The sequence below is a fragment of the Lithobates pipiens genome, unplaced genomic scaffold (assembly GCF_037356315.1).
Source record: "Lithobates pipiens isolate NorthernLeopardFrog02 unplaced genomic scaffold, aLitPip1_a1.2 Scaffold_16, whole genome shotgun sequence".
NCBI classification, from domain to species: domain Eukaryota; kingdom Metazoa; phylum Chordata; class Amphibia; order Anura; family Ranidae; genus Lithobates; species Lithobates pipiens.
The window spans coordinates 394189671-394216934 of record NW_027507748.1 but is presented as its reverse complement, the minus strand read 5'-3'; the positions used below and the strand labels follow the sequence as shown (position 1 = coordinate 394216934).

Below are 27264 nucleotides of genomic sequence, written 5' to 3'. Positions count from 1 at the left end.
CAGATGAAATACAGGACTCTCTGAAAACATGTGGTGTGTTAGTTTCAAGGAGCACAACAAGGAAGCACCTGAAGAAAGATGGGCTGCATGGTCGAGTCGCTAGAAGAAAGCCATTACTATACAAATGCCACAAATTATCCCACTTACAATATGCCAACAGCACTGAGACAAGCCTCAAACCTTCTGGCACAAAGTCATTTGGAGTGATGAGACCAAAATTTTGCTTTCTGGCCACAACCATAAATGCTGCATTTGGAGAGGATTCAACAAGGCCTATAATGAAAGGTACACTATTCCTATTGTAAAACATGGAGGTGGATCGCTGATGTTTTGGGGATATGTGAGCTACAAAGGCACAGGAAATTTGGTCAAAATAGTTGTCAAAATGAATGCAATAGTTTATCAAAAAATACTGGAGGAACATTTGCATTCATCAGCCAGGAAGCTGCACATATGTGGACATTCCAACATGACGATCCAAAAAACAAGGGCAAGTCGACCTGTCATTGGCTACAGCAGAATAAAGTGAAGGTTCTAGAGTGGCCATTTCATTCTCCTGATCTCAATATCATTGAGCCACTCTGGGGAGATCTCAAACGTGTAGTTCATGCAAGACAGCTCAAGAATTTACATGAACTGGGGGCTTTTTAACAAGAGAAATGGGCAGCTTTACCATCTGAGAAGATAAAGAGCCTCATTAACAAATATCACAAAAGACCTCAAGCTGTCATTGATGTTAAAGGGGGCCCTACACAGTATTAAGAACTGGGGTATGTAAACGTTTGATCAGGGTAATTTGGGTAGTTTCTGTTGCCATTACGTTTTAAAAACAGTAAACACAGGTGATTTATAATAAATGGCTTCAGCCAAACACTAACCATAAGTGAAAGAAAAGTTGTTGTGTTATTCATATTCTCTGAAAAATGGCCAAGAAATCATAAATTCTGCCAGGGTATGTAAACTTATGAGTACAACTACATTCATGATATGTCTACTGTCTTTAATATATGCTGGTAATGATTTAACAAGGGGCTGGAGAAAACCGTCAATTTACTTTCCTGCACGGGGAGTGATGGAATCTGTCCTGCTAATAATGGGACGACCGGGAAGATGGACAGGGTCTTTTTGTATTTTAGGCAGGTAATATATGATTGGAATACTGTCAGGGCTGGGCTCAGCCCTTCCTTCTGAGCTGGCCACTCAGCTGTCGGCTAATTGCCAGCTGCCATCTCTCTCCACAGTTACCCAGCAGTTGTTGATCATGCTTGTCAGCCCTGCCTACTTAAGCCGTCCAGTCCAGAGGAGCCTTCTCCTTGGTCACATCACAAGAAACGATCTCCTGCATTCCTGTTTAAAGACTGGCTTTGCTGACATCCCTTCTGGCTACAGATCCTGCTTGCTGTTTCACTACTTTGATCCCTGACTCCTGGCTTGGCTTACTATCCGTACGATTACTGAACTATGTTTTGACTACGTTTGTTCTTTTTACGTTTATTATTAAACAAGTGTGATTTAACTGTACTTCTGTCTTGGTCTGATTTCATGGTTTCTGACAAATACATGAAGATGTAGGTACCAAGAATGCTTTTCCTTTTTTATGTAGTATGCCACAGGCATGACTCCGATACCCTTAGATACATCTGATCCACATTTTGCATATAAAACAATTGGAACACATTATCAAAGCAGATGTTGAAATTAATGCCTTAACTGATAATGCTTAATATATTTTTACCATTTTTTATTTGTATATATAGAATTAATGTTTTTTGTATATACCTTTTGAATTGAATTGCAGATATATATATATATATATATATATATATATATATATATATATATATATATATATATATATATATATAGGTTTTCATCTGATGTTATTTTTTATGTATTTTTATATTTCATGGCCTAGATCCACTTTTTGGGTAAAATAGTAAGACGCCCTTATTAGGTGTTTCACGCCATTGTGACTGACAAAGTTCTCATCAACAACTTCCCAAATTTTGCAAATAATCCAATTCACAGGGGCAACGCACTACCTGATCACAGATAAACCACATGTGAATTGTATACCAGATGCTTCTTTCGGTCCCCCGCACAGATAATTCCCTTTAGGGGTGTGCGGGTATTGGGATGGAATGTCGAGGTTTTTCTCTATATTATATTACACACACTACCCCATCGGTTCTTTAAGACTACATGATATCCTTTATATCATTGTAGCCTCAGATATATTGGATTATTATTGTCTTTTTTCAGTCCTCCCCATATATAACTATAATTAGCCTGTAGGACGCTAATGGACCTACTGAAAACAATGTAACTACAATAGTCAAGTGATTAAATACTTACAATATACATGTTATCTGTAGTATTGCTTTGTTGTACAATTTTGACTCCTACAACTTGTACTGCAGTTACCATGTTACTGTTATTATAAAAACTTAATAAAATATTTTTGAAAAAAAAAAAATAGTAAGACGATTTTCCATATCCTGTAATCACACTGAGGTTTGGTTCTTTGTATACAAAGAGTGCTGTTTTAATATATATATTGGTTGCAAGATGGCCGCTAGGTGAAAGTGAGGCTTGGCTCTCTTTTTGTGGTATAAAAGGTGATGACTTGCCCGTGCCCCTGGAAGACGTCACGTATGACAAAACATGTAGGGCGGAGCTGTAATTACACCCCACGTGACCCCGGAAGTGCGGGTGTTCAAATTTTTTGCTGGCAGGCCTTTGTTATGATGTTTATACATCCAACTTAAATATTTTAAGAAATAAATTAAGTTTTAAAGATAGCGGACCTTTATTCCTTTATGCGTTCTGTGCTATCTATCGGGATCTTTGAGGAACGGAGTTGGACGGTAGCTGTACATTGGGAAGGATGGCCTCAGATTGCTAGTGCATTCTCGAGCTAGGATCCATCTTTAGACCCCGCAGAGGGCTGTATCTGCAGGTGTGTGTCACCTTGTTGCTACATAAGGTCCACTCCTTCTGGTAAGAGTCCCCACTTCTTTGCGTGATTGTCACATGGAGACTTCAATTTTCCCTTGGTGGTGGTGAAAGCCCTGGAAAATTTCCATCCTGCTAGATCTTTCTCATAGCAGGATTTTGCTACACTATTTTCTTTACCTTTCAAAGACTTTTACTTTTATATCAATACTTATATTACTATCACATGTACATTTTATTATTGTATATACTCTTGATTGTTAAGTTTTATTCAAAGAATTTGGTGCATTCAACTATTAAGCGCAAACTTTTTTGTTTTATTTGTCATTTACACATGAGGTGCCAGATTGGATCCTTTTTAGAGGGCACGTGACAGGCAGTGAGGAGGTGTTATATCACCTCCTTACCACTTGTTTAAACCCCTTATGCATGCATTGCACAAAGTTGCAGGAAGCTCCCATTGAGTTGAATGAGCTGCGTTCAGTGAGCATTACTGCCCACCAAACCCAACAGCAGGGACAATTTGTGCAGAAAAATCTTGCTGCAGCATGTTTACACCCCCCTTTGCTGCCTTTACAGCTTAAAGTGATTGTAAATGATCACCTTGTAAAACAATCCATTCAGTTTAAAATAGAAATGAAAGACAAAACATTTTTGTATAGATATAAAAACATGATAAATACCTTTTTCCCCCCCTTTTTTTTATAAATTGTTACATTCCCACTGTTCTTAGCGACATAAGAGCTGGGGGAAGAGAAACAGCAGCACACAGGGCTTGCCAGTGAATGGTTGTGCAGCAGGGGGCATGTCAGGACAAGTCTGATCATTTTGAGGATAGTACACTGAGTTCCCAGCATAGCTAGAGAACTGACCATGATGTGTTCTCATGTTTAGCGTGGTCAGCTTTTAAAAGAAACGCAAGGGAGCAGGAACACCAGGGATTTCACATACAGAAAGCAATGCAAAGAGAACAGGATACTTTCTCATACAAGTACATGGTACGGCAGGTACATATTAGGAATATGAAGTGTTGGGGTAACAACCGCTTTAAGGGAAAAGGTTGGGTGGCGGTAAAAACAAAGCTCAACCTTGCATATTATCTTCTGGCTTCCTGCTGGTTGTGGTGCAGGCTCAGGTCCAAGACCCTGCCAAATAGGCTGTATGGGGCCCCACGAATTCTAATAGCAGCCCTGCAGTGAACCTTATGCCACCCATATTTTTTTATGGGGAAAAGGATGACTAAAATTTTAATTAGTTAAATAATTCCAACGCCACAAGTACCCCTAGATGGGAACACAAAGGATATCTGTTGCCATTTTTCTAGTCCAGTCAACAGCCTATTTTACAAGTGTTAAAATCATGTATGGCAATGGGTTTCTACACTCTTTACATTCCTGAATATTGGCTCCTATCAAACTCAAGATAAATATAATCTGCAACAAGCTGAATATAATGGGGTTGATTTACTAAAACTGGAGCGTACAAAATATGCATGGTAGCCAATCAGCTTCTAACTTCAACTTTTTAAATGAAGCTTTGACAATAAAACCTGAAAGTTGATTGGTTTCTATTTAGAACTGCACAAGATTTTGCACTCTCCAGTTTAAATGAACCCCATACAAGCCAAATAAAAACAGGATTCTTGAGCTAATTTTAGTTCAAGCATATACCTGTAATTAAAGTGCCAGTATATGATTATATCACGCTTCACCAAAATTTAGGCAAAAACCTCCCTTTCTCAGGTGACAGTTCAAACCCTGAGACATATCAACGTTCCAATAAGCCCCAGCATTTTCCTATAATTTTCTGTCAAAGTCATCATGATTAGCATTATAACCACAATAAAGAGTTTTACCTATACTTTCTGCTGTTAGTTTGATTGCAGTCCCCAGTTTTAAAAAGCATACACATTTATTCTGTAAGACAGCTGGCGGTGACAGCATGGCTGCTAAGGATGCCTTGTCAAGCTTAAAGTAAACATATAAAGTGTGTACATCTTCATTCTTTAGAAATTCAAGGAGGCAGGATCTAAAGAAAAACAATTGGGAGAAATTTAGTTGAGGAGCTTGTTCAGTTAGAAAGGCCATCTAGTTCTTCTGGGGGAACAGATCATTTTGTTGTGTTGTCCACACTCTTTCAGTCTTAAGGCGGTATGGGAAACAAAGCTAAAATGTAAAATTAAGTCACCCATTGCAACCAGATATCAGTATGGTCAAGAAAGATTTATTCTCATTGGGTGTCATGGTATACTGCACTTTCCTCATAGAAATGACCTTAGTCAGTACAACAATACAATATCCAAAGAAATGGGCAAAGTATTCACACGTCAGCCAATCCAAGGTCACTTTATTGAAGTCAGACCAGTACATGATGTACTTCAAAATGTCTGCTATGGTTTCTACACTTTTCAGCTAGTGCTTTGCTCTGTACAATACTCTCCCGGATACATTAATGTGTCTCAAAGTAAAATTTGCAAGGTACACATTGGGGCTGATTTACTAAAACTGGAGATTGCAAGATCTGGAGCAGCTCTGCATAGCAACCAATCAGCTTCCATTTTCTTTATTTTTTTTTTCAAAGCTTAACTGAACAAGCTGAAGTTAGAAGCTGATTGGCTACCATGCACAGCTACACCAGATTTTGTACTCTCCTGTTTTAGTAAATCAACCCCACAGTGCTACAGAGGACAACACAATTGTAGATTTCCACACGTGTTTTCTGTGAATACCATGAAAATATGATTTCTGGTGTGAGAGAGTAGGTGGCTGTCAGGGAGAATAATATAGGACAATTTAAAGTAGAACTCCAGGCAAACAGCTAAAAGCCATTGCACAATAGACATTCCCAAAGAATTTATAATTCTGGTCAACCAGTCTTGTAACTTATAGACTTCTGCCATATGACACATCGAAGAAGATTCTGGATTTGTTTTTATCGTTCCTGGGTAATCTCCTTTCTAATTAGACAGGTGCTGATAAAGCTTCATTTTCCAGTCAGCCAACCGGAGACAGAGAGGTGACATATGAAGCTGTAAAGCTGAACCAGCAAAGACGCATTACCTACTTATCTATGTTGTGTGGAAAAATGCATGAATTGTAAGTCTGACTGTACAAAATTCTAAATACATTGGCAGCTAAAACATCAAAAATGCATGCACATAGCTCGCAACTGTCCCCGTTTTCGAGGGACTGTCCCTGATTTGGAGCAATGTCCCTCTGTCCCTCGTTCCTCCTCATTTATCCCTCATTTTGGTCTGATCTATATAGCTGTACATAAAATGCACTTTTTATCTTTCAAAAAGCTTTTCCCAGTGCTAAAACTTTTATCCAAATTCTAAATTGCTGCATTTGTAAATTTTAAGAGCCAATATAAAGAAATAGTAGTGGTAAAAAAAAGGACTTGTGGATTTAATTAACCTTTTTTGTTGGTCAATTCTCCTTTAAGGAGGTGTGGCAGGGGGCGTGTCCTATGCCTACATACATTTGTTAGTAGATATCCCTCATTCCCATTTCAAAATGTTGGGTATGCATGCATTTCAGTAGTGCAATTGTTTTTTTGCCCAGAGTTCTCATCTATAAAGAATGTAATGTACATCTTCCTTCTGACCATGGACACTATGCTGTATACCTGTGAAAACAACCCTGAAATCAGAAAGGAACATCAAAAAATCCACACACACTAGATAAATCCATAGTCAGAATACGCCATGTCTATCCTTAACCAAGATTTTGAGCACGAAATAATCAAATTCACATTTTATATCAACACCCTTGGTGGCGATTGGCATTAGACACAATGGAGTTGGTTTATTAAACAGGCATTTCACTTTGCAAGAGAATTTGGCTTTAGCTAAGTGACTTTCAATCTTGTATAAACAAAAATGTTTTTTACTACCTGTATGTGTGATCCAAAAGTAGATTTTTAATTTCTTCTGTTCTTGGTCTCAAGGATGATATAATCCTGACCTCAAGCCAGTGAAGTAACTCGTCCATTTTTAAAGAAGCTGCAGAGAAATGAGCAACAAAAAATGTAGTAAATCGTACCTATAGCAGTTACCTACATAAAAAGGTAGCAAGAGGCCAGTGCTGATTTATTAAAGGTGATTTAAAGAAAATTATGTTATACAGTATGTTCCTGATCACTGAAAAGCTTGCCACATCCAAAGTGACAGTATCAGTGGATCCTTCAATTCAACCAATGTTTAACCAGTGATTAAAATGGGGGAACCGCTAATACTGTCACTGGAGACAGAACATGAGAAAGCAACAGGTATTGTGTAACTACAGGTACCAGCACACTGGGCCTTAAGATTTTTCAGAGGCTGGGGCACAGATAGAAAGAACAAGTCAGAGGTTCTAGCCCTTACTGTATCTAAAACTAAATACATTTTTGGCTAGAAGGTATGTACTGTTTGTGTGTAAGTGATGCCCAACCTAAGGCGAAAAAAAACTTACACCAGTTGTCCCCTGTGCAAGGAGAAGAGGAATACTTACCAATCCAGTAGGCAGTGCTTTGAAATTTCTCTCTCTTGAAGAGCTCTGGCACTACTGCTATCCAAGACTTCTTGGCACATCGGTAAGGCTTCATGTACACCCTGCCTACATCCGCAGCCATGGAAAAACACCAAATTCTGCAAAATCGCAGCAAAATTACACTGTGACCCAGCGGCCTTCGATTCTTCCATGTTCAGGAGAGAGAGGCTGAGGCTCACCTAACCGCAGCAGCTCCTAAAAACTCTGTACATTGATATATAGGCTTTTATGTTGAGTTGAGTTCAGGCTCCATTTACACCTAAGCATACTTCAGCGACACCTACTGCGCTGTACTTTTTTGAGCTTTTCTGTGTGATTTTGCTGCACGTTTTTGGAGCAGCACCATTCATTTGAATGGGCCTCGCTCCGCTCAAAAAAAGCGCCAAAGAAGCTCACTTACCAAATTTTGGCACAGGCGCGTTTGGCAGATAATGCCATCATGATGAACCAGGCTGCACATTGTTAATAATAAGAAGACATTAATTGGTTGGCATATGTCTTATAGATAAACATAGCAAATATGGTAGTGCTGTGAAATAACAGATATAACTAAATTAATAGTTTATAGATGAGTTATATGGAAATTAATTGGCTTATGCAAATAGTGGGCTTTACATTTTTAAGTATGTGGGCTAGTGTAATAAAAGTGCTTATTCTGCCTTGCCTCTACATGTAGGCATGCTGTATATTTCTTATTCTGCACTGCCTCAATCCAACACCTAATAATATACGCAATAACTAATTGCGTATATTATCCCTTTCACACTTAAGCCTATTTCTGACATTTGTTGCTTACAAGTTAAAATCCATATTTTTTGCTAGAAAATTACTGTATTTATTGGCATATAACAGCCACTTTTTCATCCTTAAAATCAGGGGAAAATCACGGATGCGTGTTATACGCCGATCCTCCACTGTTTTGAGCCTCTTGGCGGCTTTCAGCTACCTTCTACCCTTCTCGGCGGCTTTCGAGAACGGGTGAGAGTGGGGGCGAAAGCTGACGAGAACGGCTGAAGGCGTCCGAGAACTACAGAGCGCTGCTGAGATACACAGGACATCCGGCTCTGTATCTCGGCGCCGCCATATAAAAAAAAAAAATTATAAAAAAAAAGGATGCAAATAAAACTGACAAGGCTGCAATTGACACTGACGGGGTACAACAATGGACAAGGCTGCATGACAAAGCTGCATATGACACTGACAAGGCTGCAATGATGGACAAGGCTGCATAACAAATCTGCTTATGACACTGACAAGGCTGCAAATGACACTGACAAGGCTGCAAATGACACTGACAAGGCTGCAATGATGGACAAGGCTGCATAACAAAGCTGCTTATGACACTGACAAGGCTGCAAATGACACTGACAAGGCTGCAAATGACACTGACAAGGCTGCAAATGACACTGACAAGGCAGCAGATGGACACTGACAAGGCAGCAGATGGACACTGATAAGGCTGCATTGATGGGCATTTAAATGTAAGTTTTTCTTCCTTAAAGAGGAAGTAAACCCTGATGGGTTTACTTCCTCTGTTTTTCCCTGCAAAGGTAAAGCATAATGGACTACTATGCATCGCATAGTAGCTCATTATGTGTCACTTACCTGACACAGGAGCCAGCGAAGTCGCCGCTGTCCCCTGTAGTCCGCCGCATCCATGTTGCTGGTGGCGTCTCGCAGCTCAGACGAATCACAGCGGCGCAGCCGCGATGACGTCACTCCCGCGCATGCGCACGGGAGTCGCGTCTCGCAGCTCCGCCGCTGCCATACGGCGAAGCCGCAATGACGTCACTCCCGCGCATGCGCACGGGAGTCGACAAATTAGGCAAATCCATTCTTGGATTTGCCGCATTTAGTGCGCCTGCGCGCCGCTGTCTACGGCGCATGCGCCGTAGACAGCGGTGCCCATTTTCGGGCAAATATCTCCTAAACCATATAGGTTTAGGAGATATTGCTTGGACCTACAGGTAAGCCTTAATCTAGGCTTACCTTTAGGTCCAAGTTGTTTGGAAGGGTTTACTTCCTCTTTAAACTTCCCTCCTAAAAGTTTTTTTCCTTAACCACTTTCAGACCGGACCATTTTGCTGGTAAATGACCAGAGGTCTTTTTACAATTTGGCACTGCGCTGCTTTAACTGGTAATTGCGCGGTCATGCAATGTTGTACCCAAACAAAATTTGCGTCCTTTTCTTCCCACAAATAGAGCTTTCTTTTGATGGTATTTGATTGCCTCTGCGATTTTTATTTTTTGCGATATAAATGGAAAAAGACCGCAAATTTTGAAAAAAAATGATATTTTCTACTTTTTGTTATTAGAAAAATCCAATAAATTCAATTTTAGTCATACATTTAGGCCAAAATGTATTCAGCCACATGTCTTTGGTAAAAAAAAAGTCAATAACTGTATATTTATTGGTTTGCGCAAAAGTTGTCACATCTACAAACTAAGGTACGTTTTCTGGAATTTACGCAGCTTTTAGTTTACGACTGCCTATCTCAGTTCTTGAGGTGCTAAAATGGCAGGGCAGTACAAAACCCCCCCAAATGACCCCATTTTGGAAAGTAGACCCCCTAAGGAAATTGATAAGTGGCATGTTGAGCCCATCGAATATTTTATTTTTTTGCCTCAAGCGATTGAATAATGACAAAAAAATAATTTTTTTTTTTTTTTACACAAAGTTGTCACTAAATGATATATTGCTCACACATGCCATGGGCATATGTGAAATGACACCCCAAAATAAATTCTGCTGCTTCTCCTGAGTACGGGGATACCACATATGTGGGACTTTTTGGGAGCCTAGCCACGTACGGGGCCCCGAAAACCAAGAACCGCCTTCAGGTTTTCTAAGGGCGTAAATATTTGACTTCACTCCTCACTACCTATTACAGTTTTGAAGGCCATAAAATGCCAAGATGGCACAAAACCCCCAAAAATGACCCCATTTTAGAAAGTAGACACCCCAAGCTATTTGCTGAGAGGCATGTTGAGTCCATGGAATATTTTATATTTTGCCACAAGTTGCGGGAAAATTACAAACTTTTTTTTTTTTTTTTTTTTTCACAAAGTTGTCACTAAATGATATATTGTTCACGCATGCCATGGGCATATGTGAAATGACACCCCAAAATAAATTCTGCTGCTTCTCCTGAGTACGGGGATACCACATATGTGGGACTTTTTGGGAGCCTAGCCGCGTACGGGGCCCCGAAATCCAAGCACCGCCTTCAGGCTTTCTAAGGGCGTTACAGTTTTGAAGGCCATAAAATGCCAAGATGGCACAAACCCCCCCCAAATGACCCCATTTTGGAAAGTAGACACCCCTAAATTTAGGGGTACACTAGTGAGACTAGGTAATAAATGGCGGGTGCCCTGAAACTATAAAAAAAATAACTAACCAACCAGCGTCACCTGTAACAGTTATATGGTGATCACTGGTGAAAGGGTTAACTAGGGGGCAATCAGGGGGCTTTATGCGGTAGTATATGGGGGTCCCTGGCGCTATAAAAAGCTGCGGCGAACCTAAATACCTACCTGCCTAACTAGCGTCACCTGTGACACTAATACAGTGATCAGAAAAACTATCGCTTATTAGGCTGGGTTCACACTGGAGCGATGTGGGAACGCCACGAATGCGCGGCGGGTTCCCGCATCACATGCCTCCCGGCGGCAGTTCACACTGCCCTATGCGAACTGCTGGGAGTGTCAGTGAAATGTTAATGACACCCCCAGATCAGTTCGCATATCGCAGTGCGATCTGCAAACTCGGATCGCATGGTGTGAACACCCATGCGATCCGATTCTGCTGCGGACCAAAAAAAGGGTCCCGTGCGAGTTTGCGGCGGGTGCGGCGGGTGCGACACGAATTCAGCCATACTATCTGTATGGCTGAACTCGAATCGCACAGAGATCGGATGTGATTTGCACTGCAGTGCGGTGCGAATCACATCCGTTCTCATAAACCGCTGCAATGTGAACCCAGCCTTAGTGACACTGGCGACGGGGGGGGATCACGGGGTTAAACCTTTATTGGGGGGGTTAGGGGGGTACCTTAGAACTAAAGGGGGCTAACCCTAACTGCCCTAACAGTTATTACAGTCACAAATGACACCCGCCGGGTGATCAGGGGGTTAAACCTTTATTAGGTAATAAATGGCGGGTGCCCTGAAACTATAAAAAAATAACTAACCAACCAGCGTCACCTGTAACAGTTATATGGTGATCACTGGTGAAAGGGTTAACTAGGGGGCAATCAGGGGGCTTTATGCGGTAGTATATGGGGGTCCCTGGCGCTATAAAAAGTTGCGGCGAACCTAAATACCTACCTGCCTAACTAGCGTCACCTGTGACACTAATACAGCGATCAGAAAAATGATCGCTTATTAGGCTGGGTTCACACTGGAGCGATGCGGGAACGCCACGAATCCGCGGCGGGTTCCCGCATCGCATGTCTCCCGGCGGCAGTTCACACTGCCCTATGCGAACTGCTGGGAGTGTCAGTGAAATGTTAATGACACCCCCAGATCAGTTCGCATATCGCAGTGCGATCTGCAAACTCGGATCGCATGGTGTGAACACCCATGCGATCCGATTCTGCTGCGGACCAAAAAAAGGGTCCCGTGCGAGTTTGCGGCGGGTGCGGCGGGTGCGGCGGGTGCGACACGAATTCAGCCATACTATCTGTATGGCTGAACTCGAATCGCACAGAGATCGGATGTGATTTGCACTGCAGTGCGGTGCGAATCACATCCGTTCTCAAACCGCTGCAATGTGAACCCAGCCTTAGTGACACTGGCGACGGGGGGTGATCACGGGGTTAAACCTTTATTGGGGGGGTTAGGGGGGTACCTTAGAACTAAAGGGGGCTAACCCTAACTGCCCTAACAGTTATTACAGTCACAAATGACACCAATGCAAAAAAAAAAAAAAAAAAAGCAATTGGTGTCACTGTGACTGGGGGGGCAGGGGTAATTGGGGGGGTGATCGGGGGGTAAAGGGGGGGGTGTGAGTGTGCCTGGCATGTTCTACTGTATGTGTGGTGTGTTGGTGCAACTCACCGAACCTCTCTCCTCGGTGCCGGAACGAAAAATACCGACACAGAGGAGAGAATACATCACTTCCTCTCCTGTGTTTACATTACAGGAGAGGAAGTGATGTCACGGAGGATTTCCATTCGTCGAGAGCGATCGCGAGGGGGTGGCCATGAATGAATGGCCGCCCCCTCATCCCGGATCGCTCTCAAAGGAATGCCGACCGCCGCAGGCACCGGGGGGGGGGCCCGATCGGGCCCTCCACCCGCGGGCAGGCAGGGACTTGTATATACGCCCATATGCCTGCCCGTGCCATTCTGCCGACGTATATCGTCGTGCGGCGGTCGGCAAGTGGTTAAAATTCCCTCCTAAACTTGGGGTGTGCGTTATACACTGGCGCGTGTTATACGCCGATAGATACAGTACTTAGAACCCCCAAACATTTTATATATATATATATATATATATATTTTTTTTTTTTTTTTAGCAGAGACCCTAGGAAATAAAATGGTGATCCTTGCAATATTTTATGTCACACGGTATTTGCACAGCGGTCTTTCAAACACATCAAACACAAAAAAGATACTTTCATGATTTAAAATAAAACTAAACAGTAAAGTTAGCCCAATTTTTTGTATAATGTGAAAGATGATGTAACGCCGAGTAAATTGATAAGTAGCATTTTATGCTTTGAAATTGCACACACTCGTGGAATGGTGACAAACTACAGTACCTAAAAATCTCGACAGGCGACGGTTTAAAACAAATTAAAGGTTACCAGGTTAGAGTTACAGAGGATGTCTGGCGCTAGAATTATTGCTCTTACTCTGATGATTGCAGTGATACCTTACATGTGTGATTTGAACACCGTTTACAATTGTGTTTTCTTTGGTAAGCAGGGATGTGGGCGCTTTAAATAAAAAAAAATTCTTATTATTTATTTTATTTTCAAACAAAATTTTACATTGGCCCTTATAAAAAAAAAAAATAAAAAAAAAAAAAAAAAAATCGGATCACTTTTATTGCTGTCACAAGGAATGTAAACATCCCTTGTGACAGTAATAGGTGGTGACAGGTACTTTATGGAGGGACCCCAAATCCCTCCTTTGCACTTAAACGTATTTAGATCTTCAAAAACTGCGATTCTGAATACTTCATTTAAAAAAAAAAAAAAAAAAAAATAAAAAATCGGCGCCATTGGTACCATGTGACGTTGCTTCTGGGATTTTACATCAGATAGTTCACTGAATATACCAATTAAATACCTTTTATAGGCATTGGCTGTCTACTGGGCGACATAATGCGATAACCCAGAGGTCCACATAGATTTCCAGAGCATAAGGGCCAACTAAGTAGGCCCTAGATGCAGGTGCGAGCAGAAAGTGTTCAATAGACTGGATGAATCAGGCAGCACTGCACTGTGGGAACTGTAGTTCAGAAGAGAGAGACTCTACTGCATTCAAGAGTTTAACTGCATTTCCCAGAGAAAGATTGCCAGGAGGGGAAAGAGAAATATGTTCTCAGGCTGTATATAACACAGTTTCCTCTTGCCATGAGGGAGACTGGAGAGTGCACTGCTCTGTCCAGTGTGCACCACCACTGCTGCATATCAGTGGCTTAAGCAGGATTTGGAACGCCGAGTTCAGTGGTGCCAATAGCCACCTGGGTGCAGACCAGAGAATGGACTAATCACTGCATGTGACCGGATAATGAGCTGCAATATCACTGGGACTGGTGAGCTGGTGCTGTGGAGATTTATGATCTGCTTCTAGAGAGACTGAGCCTTTTAGATGAGTGCTTATAGATCTTCAGCTGCACAAGTCAGTTAGCAGATCTTGGTCGTGGAAACTTAATGAATCGCTGATACAATTAGGTCCACTTCAAAATTACCTCTCTATTGAATTGACCAGAATCTTTAACTACTTGCCGCCCACCCAACGTCAAATGATGGCGGGCGGTGCAGCTTTACGTCATCTGACATTGTCCCAGAACAGCAGCTCTTGGGCACCCGTGGGGGCACGCAGTGCAGCGGTCGTGGCAGCACCATGTTGCTAGGACACGGCGTGACCCCGATCTATGTAAAGAGCCACGTCCACGGCTGTTTAACCATGTGATTGGATGTGTCCAATCACAGAAGGTCACATGTAAACACAAATGCCGGTAATCAGCTCTCCTCGCCTCACACTGACAGAGTGTGTGGCGAGGAGAGCCAATCAGCATCATCTCCACGCAGGGGGACAACTAGGAATGTAATCGGGGCACTGATCATCAGTGCCCTGATTTGAATATAGAAATACAGTGTCACCAGTGTCCACCATTGCCTACCAATGCCAGCAATCAGTGCCCACCAGCGGCAGCAATCAGTGCCCTCAAGTGCCAGTGCCCATTAGCGATGCTAGTCAGTGCTGGCAATCAGTGCCGCCTATCAGTGCTGCCCATCACTGCTGTTGATCAGTGCCCATCAGTGTCACCCATCAATGCCCAGTGCCCATCAGTACTGCCTATCTATGCCACCTATCAGTGCCCACCATTGCTGCCTATCAGTGCCACCTATCAGAGCAGCAAATTAGTGGCTCCTCATCAGTGCCACTAAATCAGTGCCCATAAGTGCCACCTCATCAATGCCCACCAATTCGCCTATCAGTGCCCATCAGTGCCGTCTCATCAGCACACATCAGTAAAGGCGAAAAATTACTTAGTTACAAAATTTACTGACAGAAAAAAAAAAAGTAAAAAACATATTTTTTTTCCAAATATTTGGTCTTTTTTTTGATTAAATACCACCAAAAGAAAGCTCTATTTGTGTGAAGAAAATTATAAAAAAATTAGCTGAAAAATGGCTTGGGCAGGAAGGAGGTGTAAGTGCCCTGTAGGCAAGTGGTTAATGATAATGATACAGACAACGCCCCCCCCCCCCCCCCATTTACAATATGGGAAACACATACATGCATTATACGAGGTCTGCTGATTAAAAAGGCTACTGAACTACGGAAAAATAAACAAGCCGCTTTTCAAGCCCAATTTAATCTAGTTGCAAATTTAAGCATAAAAAAAATCACTTTCACAGTCAGTAGCAGTAGACCTCAGATTACAGCGAGAAAAACTTTCCTATTGGCTGAGACATGATACTAATATACGGATATTAAGGGATAGGAACATACATTATGAACACGGGAATAAATCAGGTAAACTGTTGGCCCATTCACTTAACGAAATCTCCCAGAGAAATTATGTCCCATATATCAACTCTGATAGAGGGAAACGTCATTTTATATCAAGGGAAATTGCAGAGGTCTTCCGAGAATATTATTTATCACATCATTTGTTACAATCTGCCGATTAAATTTCTGACTGATCAGGTGGTACAAAAGCAACAATTAAAATCGGGATTATCTCTCCTCCTCAGGATTACCATCAATACCCGATGACGCATTTGAATTACTAAGCACTCCGATCTCAACTGATGAATATATGAAGACGCTTAAGCCCCATAAAACTCCAAGCTCAGATGGGTATACGATAGCCTATTACTGTCCAGTGTGCACCACCATTGCTGCATATCAGTGGCTTAGGCTGGATTCACACATATGCATTTTTAGTGCTTTTTTGCATTTTGCAGGTTTGCACTACAGAATGAGTTCCATAGGAAACCATGTTAAATCGACTGTAGTGCAAATCTGCAAAATGCAAAAAGCACAAAAAATGCATACGTGCGAATCCAGCCTTAAACAGGATCTGGAACGCCAAGTTCAGTGGTGCCAATAGCTAGGTGCTGTGGAGATTTATTATCTGCTTCTAGAGAGACTGTCAGGTGCAGGTATGGCGATCAAGATGCTAAGAGGGCTCCCCTTACGGCTAGGTGCAGCACGCTCCTGAAGTTGGGAACCAGAAGCGCGGTGCCCGAAGAAGCACGGGTGGCCAGGTGCTTGCTTGTAGTTTGATGAGCTTGGCTACTGCAGGATGGATGGAGCAGGCGGAGCTGAACTTGCTGTGTTCAGATGAACAGAGAAACCAGGAGTCAGGCCAGAAGTCATGCACAGATAGATCAGTCCAAAGAATACACAGGGGCGAGCCAAGGTCAAATACAGGCAGGGTCCAGACACAAGCTGAAGGTCAAGCTGGGAGTCCAGGAACAGGCCAAGAGTCAGGCCCCAACTCTAGCTGGCTGAAGAGTTAGGATTAAAGACTGTCCCTTTACAGCTGCTAGACAGAGGCCTTCACCTATTACTTATGCTAAGAGGTACCTCTCAGTGGACAGTGCACCATATAGTAGCCATTCTCCTAGAGTGCACTCTAGATTATAGTATTATTATTCACATTGCAGTTAATGCTTGTATTCACTGTTTATTGCTGACTTTGCTGATTCATGAGTTAATCCCTGTCTAGTGGTACAGAAGTATATTCTAAGTTACCTTGGCATAGTGATTATACTGTTTAGGAGTCTGTATCTGAACCTACCTTGTGTGTTCATTTATTCTCAAACCCCCATTTATTCTAAATTGTACCAATACATTGAATTAATTTACCACTAAACGATCTTGTGTCTATTTCCTTGAGCTAATTCACAGCCAAGTTAATAGGTATCTATATGTGTTCTTATAAATGCATGCAGAAACTAACTTTCATTCAACCAAGTGTGTCAGAGGGGCTGAGCTCAGCTTCTTATCAGGGACTCAGCTTCTCAGCAGCAGGAACTGTGGTGTGGCTTTGGAACTCAGAGTCACCTTTATCTATTTTGCATCTTAGTCCCTAGTAGCTTCTAATGAGCCATGCAACTGGACCTCTAACTATCTAAGTACAGTGTTAATTTCATTGACGAAAATTTTTTCGCTGACTAAATTAACACTAATTTAGTCTACTAAAATACAACTAAAACTAAAACAATGTAGATGACTAAAATATGACTAAAACTAAAATGGCATTTTAGTAAAAAGATTATGACTAAAACTAAATCGAAATTTGACGTCAAAATGAACACTGCCTAAGTGGCTCTCAGATGCGTGGCCTTTCGCTAGCCAATGCTGATTCTTGAACCCTGGGCTAAAACTAGATATAGAATCCCAGACAAGAAGGGACAGGCTTAACTAAAATAACACGAGTTGCATATATATACTCTATTGCAACAAACAGGTTTACTTACTAACATACAGCAAGGTGACCACTACACACACACTGTGCCACAGTCCTAGCTATCTGGTATACTGCATGTGAGATAACAACAAGTGAACAGATATACTTCCATCACCAGTCTTTAGATATTATGAGTACCCAGAAGCTATGGGCAACAAAAGTAAATGATTAAACACTTGCCCAATAGCCCCTGTTTCTGGCCAGGATTTAGCAGCAGCTTTACTATGGACAGAACATGTGGTCTCAGACTTGCTCCCTTGTTTCACTTCCTCCTTATGGGGTTTCTGACCCAGCCACACAGAGACAGGAAGTGATGTACATGAATAACTCTGTGGCAATAAAGAAGAACTTCACGCTCCCCCTATTTATTTATTTTTTTAATCCCTGCTTACCTAATGCTGGGTTAGTCTCAATTCAGATATTTACCCACCCAGTGGATCCAGCGTCCTGTTGAGATTGATTTCTCTTCTGTTACCACTCAGGTCTCGCGCTGCCATGTTCTTGTGCGATGTCCTAGGGAAGCTGCAGTCTATTTCAGATTCAGGTCATATCTCCCAATGGTACACCGCTAGGCTCACCCCCTTCCTCTGCAACTTAGCAGCTGGTGTGCATTGAGGTTCTAGAAATGCTGATGGACCGATCACTGCACATCACACTGTTCACTTTTTTAAACAGACTTTTTTGAAATTTTATACAGTGGAATTTCATAAAGTTCTATCAGTCAGTGTGTGGTAAGTGCATTGCCCAGTACTTTTTTTCAATTCAAACCACCCACACAACACAACAATGCAGTGGCATAACCTGGCCACACTGGGGACAAGATTTACCTTGTCTTGCTGTGGGGGTGCAGTGGAACTGAGCTGGAATAGATGCCCAATGCAGTTCCACCACACCTTATGGGAATCTACCCTAAAGCAGTTTTCCTGAAAATAAGACCTAGCATGATGGCTGCAATATAAGCCCTACCCCCCAAATAAACCCTAGTTAAAGTCCTTGTAGGTCTTACTTTCAGGGTAGGGCTTATATTGCAGCCATCACCAACAATCACACTAGGTCTTATTTTCGGGGAAACAGGGTATATACACACACACACACACACACACACACACTTTATACCATCCTCTCTGTTTAATCATGTAATGTTCCCCTGTGTCTGTGCCTTATAAAAATAATGTTTTCACAGCGCTGATCAGCCAATGATCGCCCGCTGATGTCAGTCAGAAGAGGAGGAGAGAGGCAGCAGGTCACGTGAGCACCAATCAGTGCTGTAAAAACAGGTATATAGCTGCATTATTTTTATAAGGCACAGGGGAACATTACAGGATTAAACAGAGAAACAAAGATGGTGTAAAAATGGGTGTAATGTCAGCAGCAGGAAGGGAAGGGGCAGGGAGCAGAGCAGCATGGACACAGAGCTGACAGGCAGGGAGGGGAGGGGGAGAGGACAGAGGAGCGCACAGAGGAGGACAAAGGAGAGAGCAGATGACGGAGGCACGTAAACTGATCACGGTGTCAGGGCTCAGAAGCCATGATAAACTATGGTCAGTTTACAGGGGGGAGGGTATTTCAGGTGCTGGAAAGAGCCAAATTACGCAGTACAAGCACTGTGCTGTATAAAATGCTTTAAAGGAACAGAGCAGGATCTTTTTTTTGTTTTTTTTTGTTTTAGTTAAACTCTTTAACCACTTCCCGACCGGCGCACGACGATGTACGTCGGCAGAATGGCACGGGCAGGCAACGTCCATTTAGCCCGTGAGTCCGACCGCGGGTCCCGCGGACTCGATCGCCGTGGGGATGCCCGCGATCGTCTCACGGGGAGGGAGAACAGGGAGATGTCGATGTAAACAGCATCTGCCTGTTCTGCCTAGCAAGAAGTGACACTGATCTCTGCTCCCTGTGATTGGAGCAGAGATCAGTGTAATGTAAATCACAGCCAAAACCCCCCACAGTTATAAACATGCCCCTAGGAGACACTTAACTCCTACACTGCCACTCCCTGGTTAACCCTTTCATTGCCAGTGTCATTTACACAGGAATCAATGCATTTGTAGCACTGATTGCTGTATAAATGACAATGGTCCCAAAAATGTGTCAAAAATGTCTGATGTGCCTGCCATAATGTCGCAGTCACAATAAAATTGCTTTTTCTGCTGGAAAGTCTGACCGTGTATACACGGCATAGGAGTTGCAGCAAGAATTTTAGGGCATGTTGCGTTCCCTAGACTTTTCCACAAAAGTAACACGTTTGCTGCTTGTTATATACGACAAATGAACATGGCCTTGCATGTAAAATAAGAGATAATGATGACTCCATGTAATAATGTACTGTTCTGTGAAACCATTTACACATAGGTTTTGCAATCGGATGACTAGCTATGTTAATAGGGAGCTCTTTTGTTTACAATAGTTAGGTAATTGTCTTTGAAAGGGTGATGAGCTGTGCACACCAATGTTTTTTTCAGTTAACTCCAGCTCTGTTCATTAGTGTTGTGCTAATACACTGCCTGTCATGCCTAGAGGCTGTTTAGAACTACTTGTTATAGTAACGTAATGGGAAGAACTCAGCGTCTACCAGAACAGTACAAGCAGGGAAGCCTTTCATTTATACAGTATTTATAAATCTGAGCATATAAGTGCTATTGTACATATTTATAGAATGTCACTGCAAACATCACACCTCATTTTATCGATGTGATTTATAAATTATTATGTGCAGAGTCCATTAGAATTGACTTTGCTGAAACCATGGCAGTAGAAGATGAATTATCAATGGCTGCTGTGGCTTAGGCTGGCCATGCAGTGTATATGGATATAAATTTGGCCAGTTCAGTAGGGACAAACTAAATTTCACTCCATTTATGGCTGTTCCTGTTCATAAGAAGTGGATCTAACAATCGGCTTCTCATGAACAGGCACTTGGGTACTAGCAGGGCTTTTTTCTCAGAGAATAGGTGCAGGTACTCCCCCCTTCCAAGTCCCCCTTTGTCTCTATCCCCTGCCCACCTCCAAGCATGATCCTGTGCAGCCAGCAACAATAGATCTCCCAGCAACAATAAATCCCCTCTAGCAACAACAGATTCCCCTCTGCAATAATAGATTCCCATCAGCAACAATATATCCCCTCCCCAACAACAATAAATTCCCTCTAGCAACAATAGATCCCCCCAGAAACAATAGATCCCCAAGAAACAATAGATCCCCTCCCCAACAACAATAGATCCCCCTGCAACAACAGACCCCTAAATAATAATACAGTAGATCTCCCACCAGCCAGCATCAACAGACTCTTTCCTCAAGCAACAATTGAGCCCCTAGCAACAGAGGATCCTACACCAGCAACAATATAACCCCCAACAACAGAAGATCTCCCCAGCAACATCAGCACTTCTTAGCAACACTGAACCCCCACCAGTGACAATACAGTAGATCTCCTGGCAGCCAGCATCAGTAGATCCTCCAGCAGCCAGAAAAAAAATAGACCCCTTCCTCAACAGTAGATCCCTTCCACCAATAATTGGCCCCCTAGCTACATAAGATCCCCCCAGCAAAAATAGATTCCCCACCAGCAAAAATAGACCTCCCCAGGGACAATCAATCCCCCAGAAGTCGGTATCAATAGATCCTCCAGCACACACCATATTTTTCATAAGAATAAAACAATGACAACAAAAGGCTCTTATGTAAACTGAACTGTGCATGTACAGCACAGTTTATATTTCAGCACACATCCTGTGTTCTGGGATAACAGAACTGGTGCACATGCTTAGCACTGACATCATCCTGTGTCGGTCAATCAAGATGCCCACAGCCCAGCGCCCAGGAGAAGCTGGGAAGAAGAGGATCCTTGGACCCTCAAAGCAGTGGCAAGTATTTGTACAGGCATACCCCACTTTTAAGTACGCAATGGAGTTTATTTACTAAAGCTGGAAAGTGCAAAATCAGGTTCACTTCTGCATAGAAACCAATGAGCTTCTAACCCCAGCTTGTTCAATTAAGCTTTGGTAATAAAACCTGGAAGCTCATTGGTTTCTTTCAGAAGTGAGCCTGATTTTGCACTTTCCAGCTTCAGTAAATAAACCCCATTGTGTACTTAAAAGTGGGGTATGCCTGTACTTTAGCTATTCCTTAAACCCCCGTCAGTTCTTTTTTTTTGCTTGTTTTTGCAATCTGTGTCTCATTAGCAAGATCTCCCTTCACTTCCTGTCCTGTAGACTCAACAGGAAGTGAGAGAATATACCTCTCCAACGTGAGGGAAATCACCTTTTGGGCAGCTGTCACATAAACAATTGGATTTATTCTCACTTTCATTCCCAACGAGATTGATGATCAAGACAAATTGCATCAGTTCATGCCAGGTGCATTGGCACTGCGATACACAGCCTTGATCAGCACAGTCCCAGTGTGAGGGAAGGCAAAAAGCCTTGTTTCTTATGATAAAATTTTATGTCTGGGGTGTCCACACTGCAGTGATGTGTGCTGAAACTAATACAAAATGTACAACTTTTTTCAGTGCAGTGCATTGTAACACACTGCACTGGGCCACGGGCAATATAACTTAAAGGGTAACACGTAATGGCGCAAATCATATTGTAATTGGATGCTATTAAAAAATTGCCTTCCTTTTCAATCTGCAGTGCTGTAATTTTCTGTAAAGTGCAATGCAATATGGCTATCTGGAGGTGTTCTGTACACAGAATGTGCAATGACTAACCCCCAGAAACCTAATTTCCTTCTTGTGTTATTGGCTCACTGATTTTCCCAGAAGTCTACATTAAGATACAGGTCAGATATTTGGCATTCCCTGTAACAAAAACTAAATTTTTGGTGACATACTCCCAATAGGAAATCACGTCTAAAGTGATACAGATCCTGCAATTTTTCTGATTAGAGCCCTGCAGGTGCACAGCTGATTGATAATTATGAAACCACTCCCATAAGACCCTTTTCACACTGAGCCACCCTGGGCATCAGCGGTAAAGCGGCGTTAGATTTAACGGCTCTATTCGACCGCTAGCTGTGCAGTTTTAACCCCCGCCGCCGGCCGAAAAGGGGTTAAATCCACCCGCAAAACACCGCTGCAGAGGCGCTTTGCCGGCGGTATAGCAGCACTGCCCCATTGTTTTCAATGGGCAGTAGCAGTGGAGGAGTGGTGTATTCACCGCTCCTCCACCGCTGCAAAAATGCTGCTGGCATGACTTTGTGATGCCCTGCCAGCGCAGCGCTCCAGTGTAAAAGCAATCGGGCTTTCAGACTGGGTTTGCAGCTGAGGCTTTTTTTCAGGCGCTAGACAGGCACTATTTTTAGCGCTGTATCGCCTGAAAAACTCCTCAGTGTGAAAGGAGTCTCAGATTCATTAAACACAGGAGCACAGAGGAACAAACAGGGATTTCTTCAAGAAAAGGTAGGAATCTGCAACAAAGTTTGTCATAATCCTTGCAATGTACATAGATCATCCAGAGAGAGGGGAATGTTTTTTTTATTTAACAAAAGTGGAGTTACTCTTTAATGAAGTACCATTTTGTAAGACCGGGTTCACATATTTGCGGCCGTGGGTTCATGCCTGGGGTCCGGTGCGTGTCTGTTCACTGATTCAGGTGTAATTCAGTTCCTAATTTTTGCCTGACCTTGCACCTAAACCAGACCCTTCTGCAATCTGGACCAAAGCTGACCTGGAGGTGTGTGAACCAGCTCCACTGAGAGCTGGTCACACTTGCCTGTCATGCGAATTGGATGTGGGGAATATTCGTATATATATCCAATTCGCATGTATGTGAACCCAGCCTTAAAAGAAAAAAAGCAAACAGTGCAATGCACCAGGATCTGTTTCTTGCAGCAGCTGTGCGATTAGCTCACCTGCTGATGTGAACGACATCTTAGGGTTACCATACACATTGCAATCTGACAATACAATCTTTGCACAATCAATTTTAAGATGGCTAATTTGGGATTTTCTTTTATTTTTCACTTTTGGTGATAGCGGTAAACAGGACAAATAGAGGGGGTGAATTCCTGTCCAAAAAGTGAAAAAATAAAAAGTTTGGCCTTTAGTTATACTTTAGGGAACATACCTAAAATAACCCATGAAGTATGAATGTGGCATTAATAATAATACAAGTGTCCACATCTGAAAGGTAAAAGTTTTCAAAACCATCTTTCAACATGTGGACAGTTACTGTATATCAGTTTGTAACAGTGAATATATGACATTTACTATGAGCAGTAGAAAAAAGAGCAATGTGGAGAGAATGATAAGAGAAATGACAATACCGGTATGTGTGTGGAAGTGACATTATACAGGAGGTGTAATGTACTTACCTGGAAATCTCTGGTAGTGATGATGAACAGCAGCACTGAGCAGAGTGTCTCCCTGTACAGCTTCAGTGTTGTGTGTCCCCGTTGCCTGGCACCAGACTCCTGGAGGAGGGACACAAGCATGACCGAGCGCTCCAGTACAACAACAATGAATGACAGTCTGCTCAGACGTCTGTTACACACAGGGAGCAGTGTAGGGACTCAGAAAGTTCCTTATCAAAATGTGTCAGCATTCTATGTTCTTTATCACTCCATCAGACCAATGTATATTGCTCATACAGTATAGAGCTCATATCAACTGGTAACGCTTGTAATAAAATCAGGATAATAAAAAGCTGAATAAGTCTTTATTTTCTACAAATAATTTAGTTTATTAACAGTAAATATTGAAATAAAAACATTTGGGCTTTACGCACACTGATCTTAAAAAAAAAAGTTGCTTTTACAGGGGGGGTTCAGTGGCGGCGGGGGCAAGGACAGCCACCCCCAAATCCACCCCAGGTCATGGGGGTCACAGGGCGCAACTCCTGCTCGGTCGGTGAGTCGGTTGGGGCCCCCGCACTTATCGTGGCGGGCGGCTTCTCTCCGGGCTGCTTGTTTGCTGCTCGGTTCCCCTGCGCTCATCTTCTCCCTCCTCTCCTTGGTGCACAATGCTTCTCCTGCCTGCCAATCCAATAGGATCTCCTTTCGGCCAATCGAGTGACAGGTCTCATGACCTGCTTCCTGATTGGCCAGTAGGAGATTCAGTTTTACAATAGTGAATATTCATTTGCTAGTGTAACACAACTGGATGGGCTCGGAGCGCAGTGCTCTGTGTCCTGAGACCCTCCCATTTTTTAACCTATTAGAGCCTTTGGCTCTAATCACATGCTTCTTAAAAACACCCACTTCCATTGGAATCCATGCATCCAATGCCCCTGCAGGTAGATCAGATGGCCAGATGCATGGAAGGGGGGGTGGAACCCGTACACCTCTAGTGAATGGGCCGCCACTTCGGAGGGGTGGGGGGGTTCAGTCTCTAAAAGCCCCTCTATGTTAGCCTATGTGTTCATGTATACATGGGCATATTAGAAAAGAAGCATTTGAAAACAAAAAAAATATTAACTGAAAATGGTTTGTTTTTTTAAACTCTAAACTGCATTCAGGAAAGGAGCTGAAGAGCAGAAAAAAAAATAACACAACGTATCTAAACGTGTCTAAATGCCCCTGAACGCTGGATACGTTTAAGTGCGTTTGAAAGTTATTGCATCCTAATGGCCAAAATAAACTCATTTGAATGGAATTCATTAACACTCAAATGCTTGACATGGCTAAAAGACTGTGCAATACATGGCTTTAATGCCCTGTACACTCGGTCAGACTTTCCTACGTAAAATGTGCGATCTGATCGTGTTGTGGGAAAAATCTGATCATGTGTGGGCTCCACTGGACTTTTTCCATCGGAATTTCCGACACACAAAGTTTGAGAGCAGGATCTAAAATTTTCCAACAACAAAATCCGATTGTTTAAATTCTGATCGTGTGTAGACAGTTCCGACGGACAAAGTGCCACGCATGCTCAGAATAAATAAAGAGACGTAAGCTATTGGCTACTGGCCCATTTATAGTCCAGTCATACGTGTTGTTCGTCACCGCATTCTGAACGATCGGATTTTCAGACAACTTTGTGCGACCGTGTGTATGCAGGACAAATATGGGCCAAAATCTGTCTGAAAAAAAATCAGACGGATTTTGTCATCAGAATGTCCGACTGTGTGTACAGGGCATTAGTGTGTTTTTAACCCCTTCACACTGCCTGTACGCAAATATGTGGCCCCATTGGAGTCCGATTCAGGGTCACCTGATTGATGTGATAGCCTCTAATTGAATATCACAGTGATCAGTCACTGTGAAGCCCGCCCCTGTGTTTTGTGTGTCTGCGAATGGATGAGAGAGATACAATGTATCTATCATTCTCTGTCCTGCAGAGATAAAAAAAAAAGTGTGTGTAGAGAAAAAAAAAATCTAGGTCAAAGGTCAGGGTCAGTATTTTTTGGACAGGATTTTTTTTATTTTAATTTTTTATTAATATCAATGTCAGTGTTGGTGTGTTTGAGGTATGATTTAAAAAAAAAATTGCATTTTTGTTTCTGGGCTGTACTACAGACCAATCATTATACATAAGTGGAACCTGTTTTTTGCAGTCTTTGCTTCTCTACATCCAGTCCTTTTTTCTCTTGAGTCAGGAAAACGTGTCAGAAGTGATTAATGATGATAGCAGAGGAACGAAGCAGCAGACAGAAATTATACTCTGTGCTCTGGACTGAGATGACTACACACTATAGAGGGATACGCTTTGTTAAATTTTCATGTCTGAGGTCTAAGGCTTAAACCACTTAACAACCACCCATTGCCGATTAACGGCTTCAGGGCGGTTGTTTAACTCTGAGAGGCCGTTAATTAACGGCCTCCCAGAATTCTGCTCTCGCGCGCCCCCTGGGGCGCGCACACGAGATCATCCGTGACCGCCGGGTCCAGTGGACCCGGCGCATCACGGATCACGGTAAATGGGCGCTCGTTGCGGCCGTTTACCACGTGATCGCTCCGTCAAATGACGGAGTGATCACTTGTAAACAAACCGGCGTCATGTTATGACGCCGGTTCCTCCCTCCCCCTCTCTGTACCGATCGGTACAGCGGAGGGGAAAGAGATCGGTGTCAGCAGCGATGTGGGCTGCATCTGCAGTGCCCACATCGCTGCTCACCGAATTTAACCCCTCAATTCCCTGCCAATACTCTGCAATACCCTGCAATACTCTGCAGTACCCTGCCATTACTCTGCAGTACCCCGCCATTACTCTGCAGTACCCCGCCATTACTCTGCAGTACCCCGCCATTACTCTGCAGTACCCTGCCAATACTCTGCAGTACCCTGCCAATACTCTGCAGTGCCCCCCAATACTCTGCAGTACCCTGCCATTACTCTGCAGTAACCCCAATACTCTGCAATACCCTGCCATTACTCTGCAATACCCCCCCAATACTCTGCAATACCCACCAATACCCCGCCAATACCCTGCCATACCCCCCAAATACTCTGCAATACCCACCAATACCCTGCCAAAAAAAAAATGTAAAGCTCCCCTGTCCCCATGTGCTCGCATGCAGAAGCGAACGCATACATAAGCCCCGCCCACATATGAAAACGGTGTTCAAACCACACATGTGAGGTATCGCTGCGAACGTTAGAGCGAGAGCAATAATTCTAGACCTCCTCTGCAACTCAAAACATGTAACCAGTAAAAAAAATGTAAAGCGTCGCCTATA

The 27264-nt window shown here is 42.8% G+C and overlaps 1 protein-coding gene across 1 annotated transcript in view; it reads right to left on the bottom strand.

Moving 5' to 3' along the window:
• The window catches only part of LOC143983065 (uncharacterized), a 695051-nt gene extending 670979 nt beyond the window's left edge, over positions 1-24072 (bottom strand). The window contains exons 1-3 of the mRNA XM_077482312.1: positions 23963-24072; positions 6850-6958; positions 4811-4983 (exon numbers count right to left, since the gene is read on the bottom strand). Coding sequence (XP_077338438.1) covers positions 4811-4983; positions 6850-6947 — 271 coding nt within the window. The 5' untranslated portion in view covers positions 6948-6958; positions 23963-24072. The remainder of the gene's footprint in view (positions 1-4810; positions 4984-6849; positions 6959-23962) is intronic.
• Between the last annotated feature and the right edge of the window lie 3192 nt (positions 24073-27264).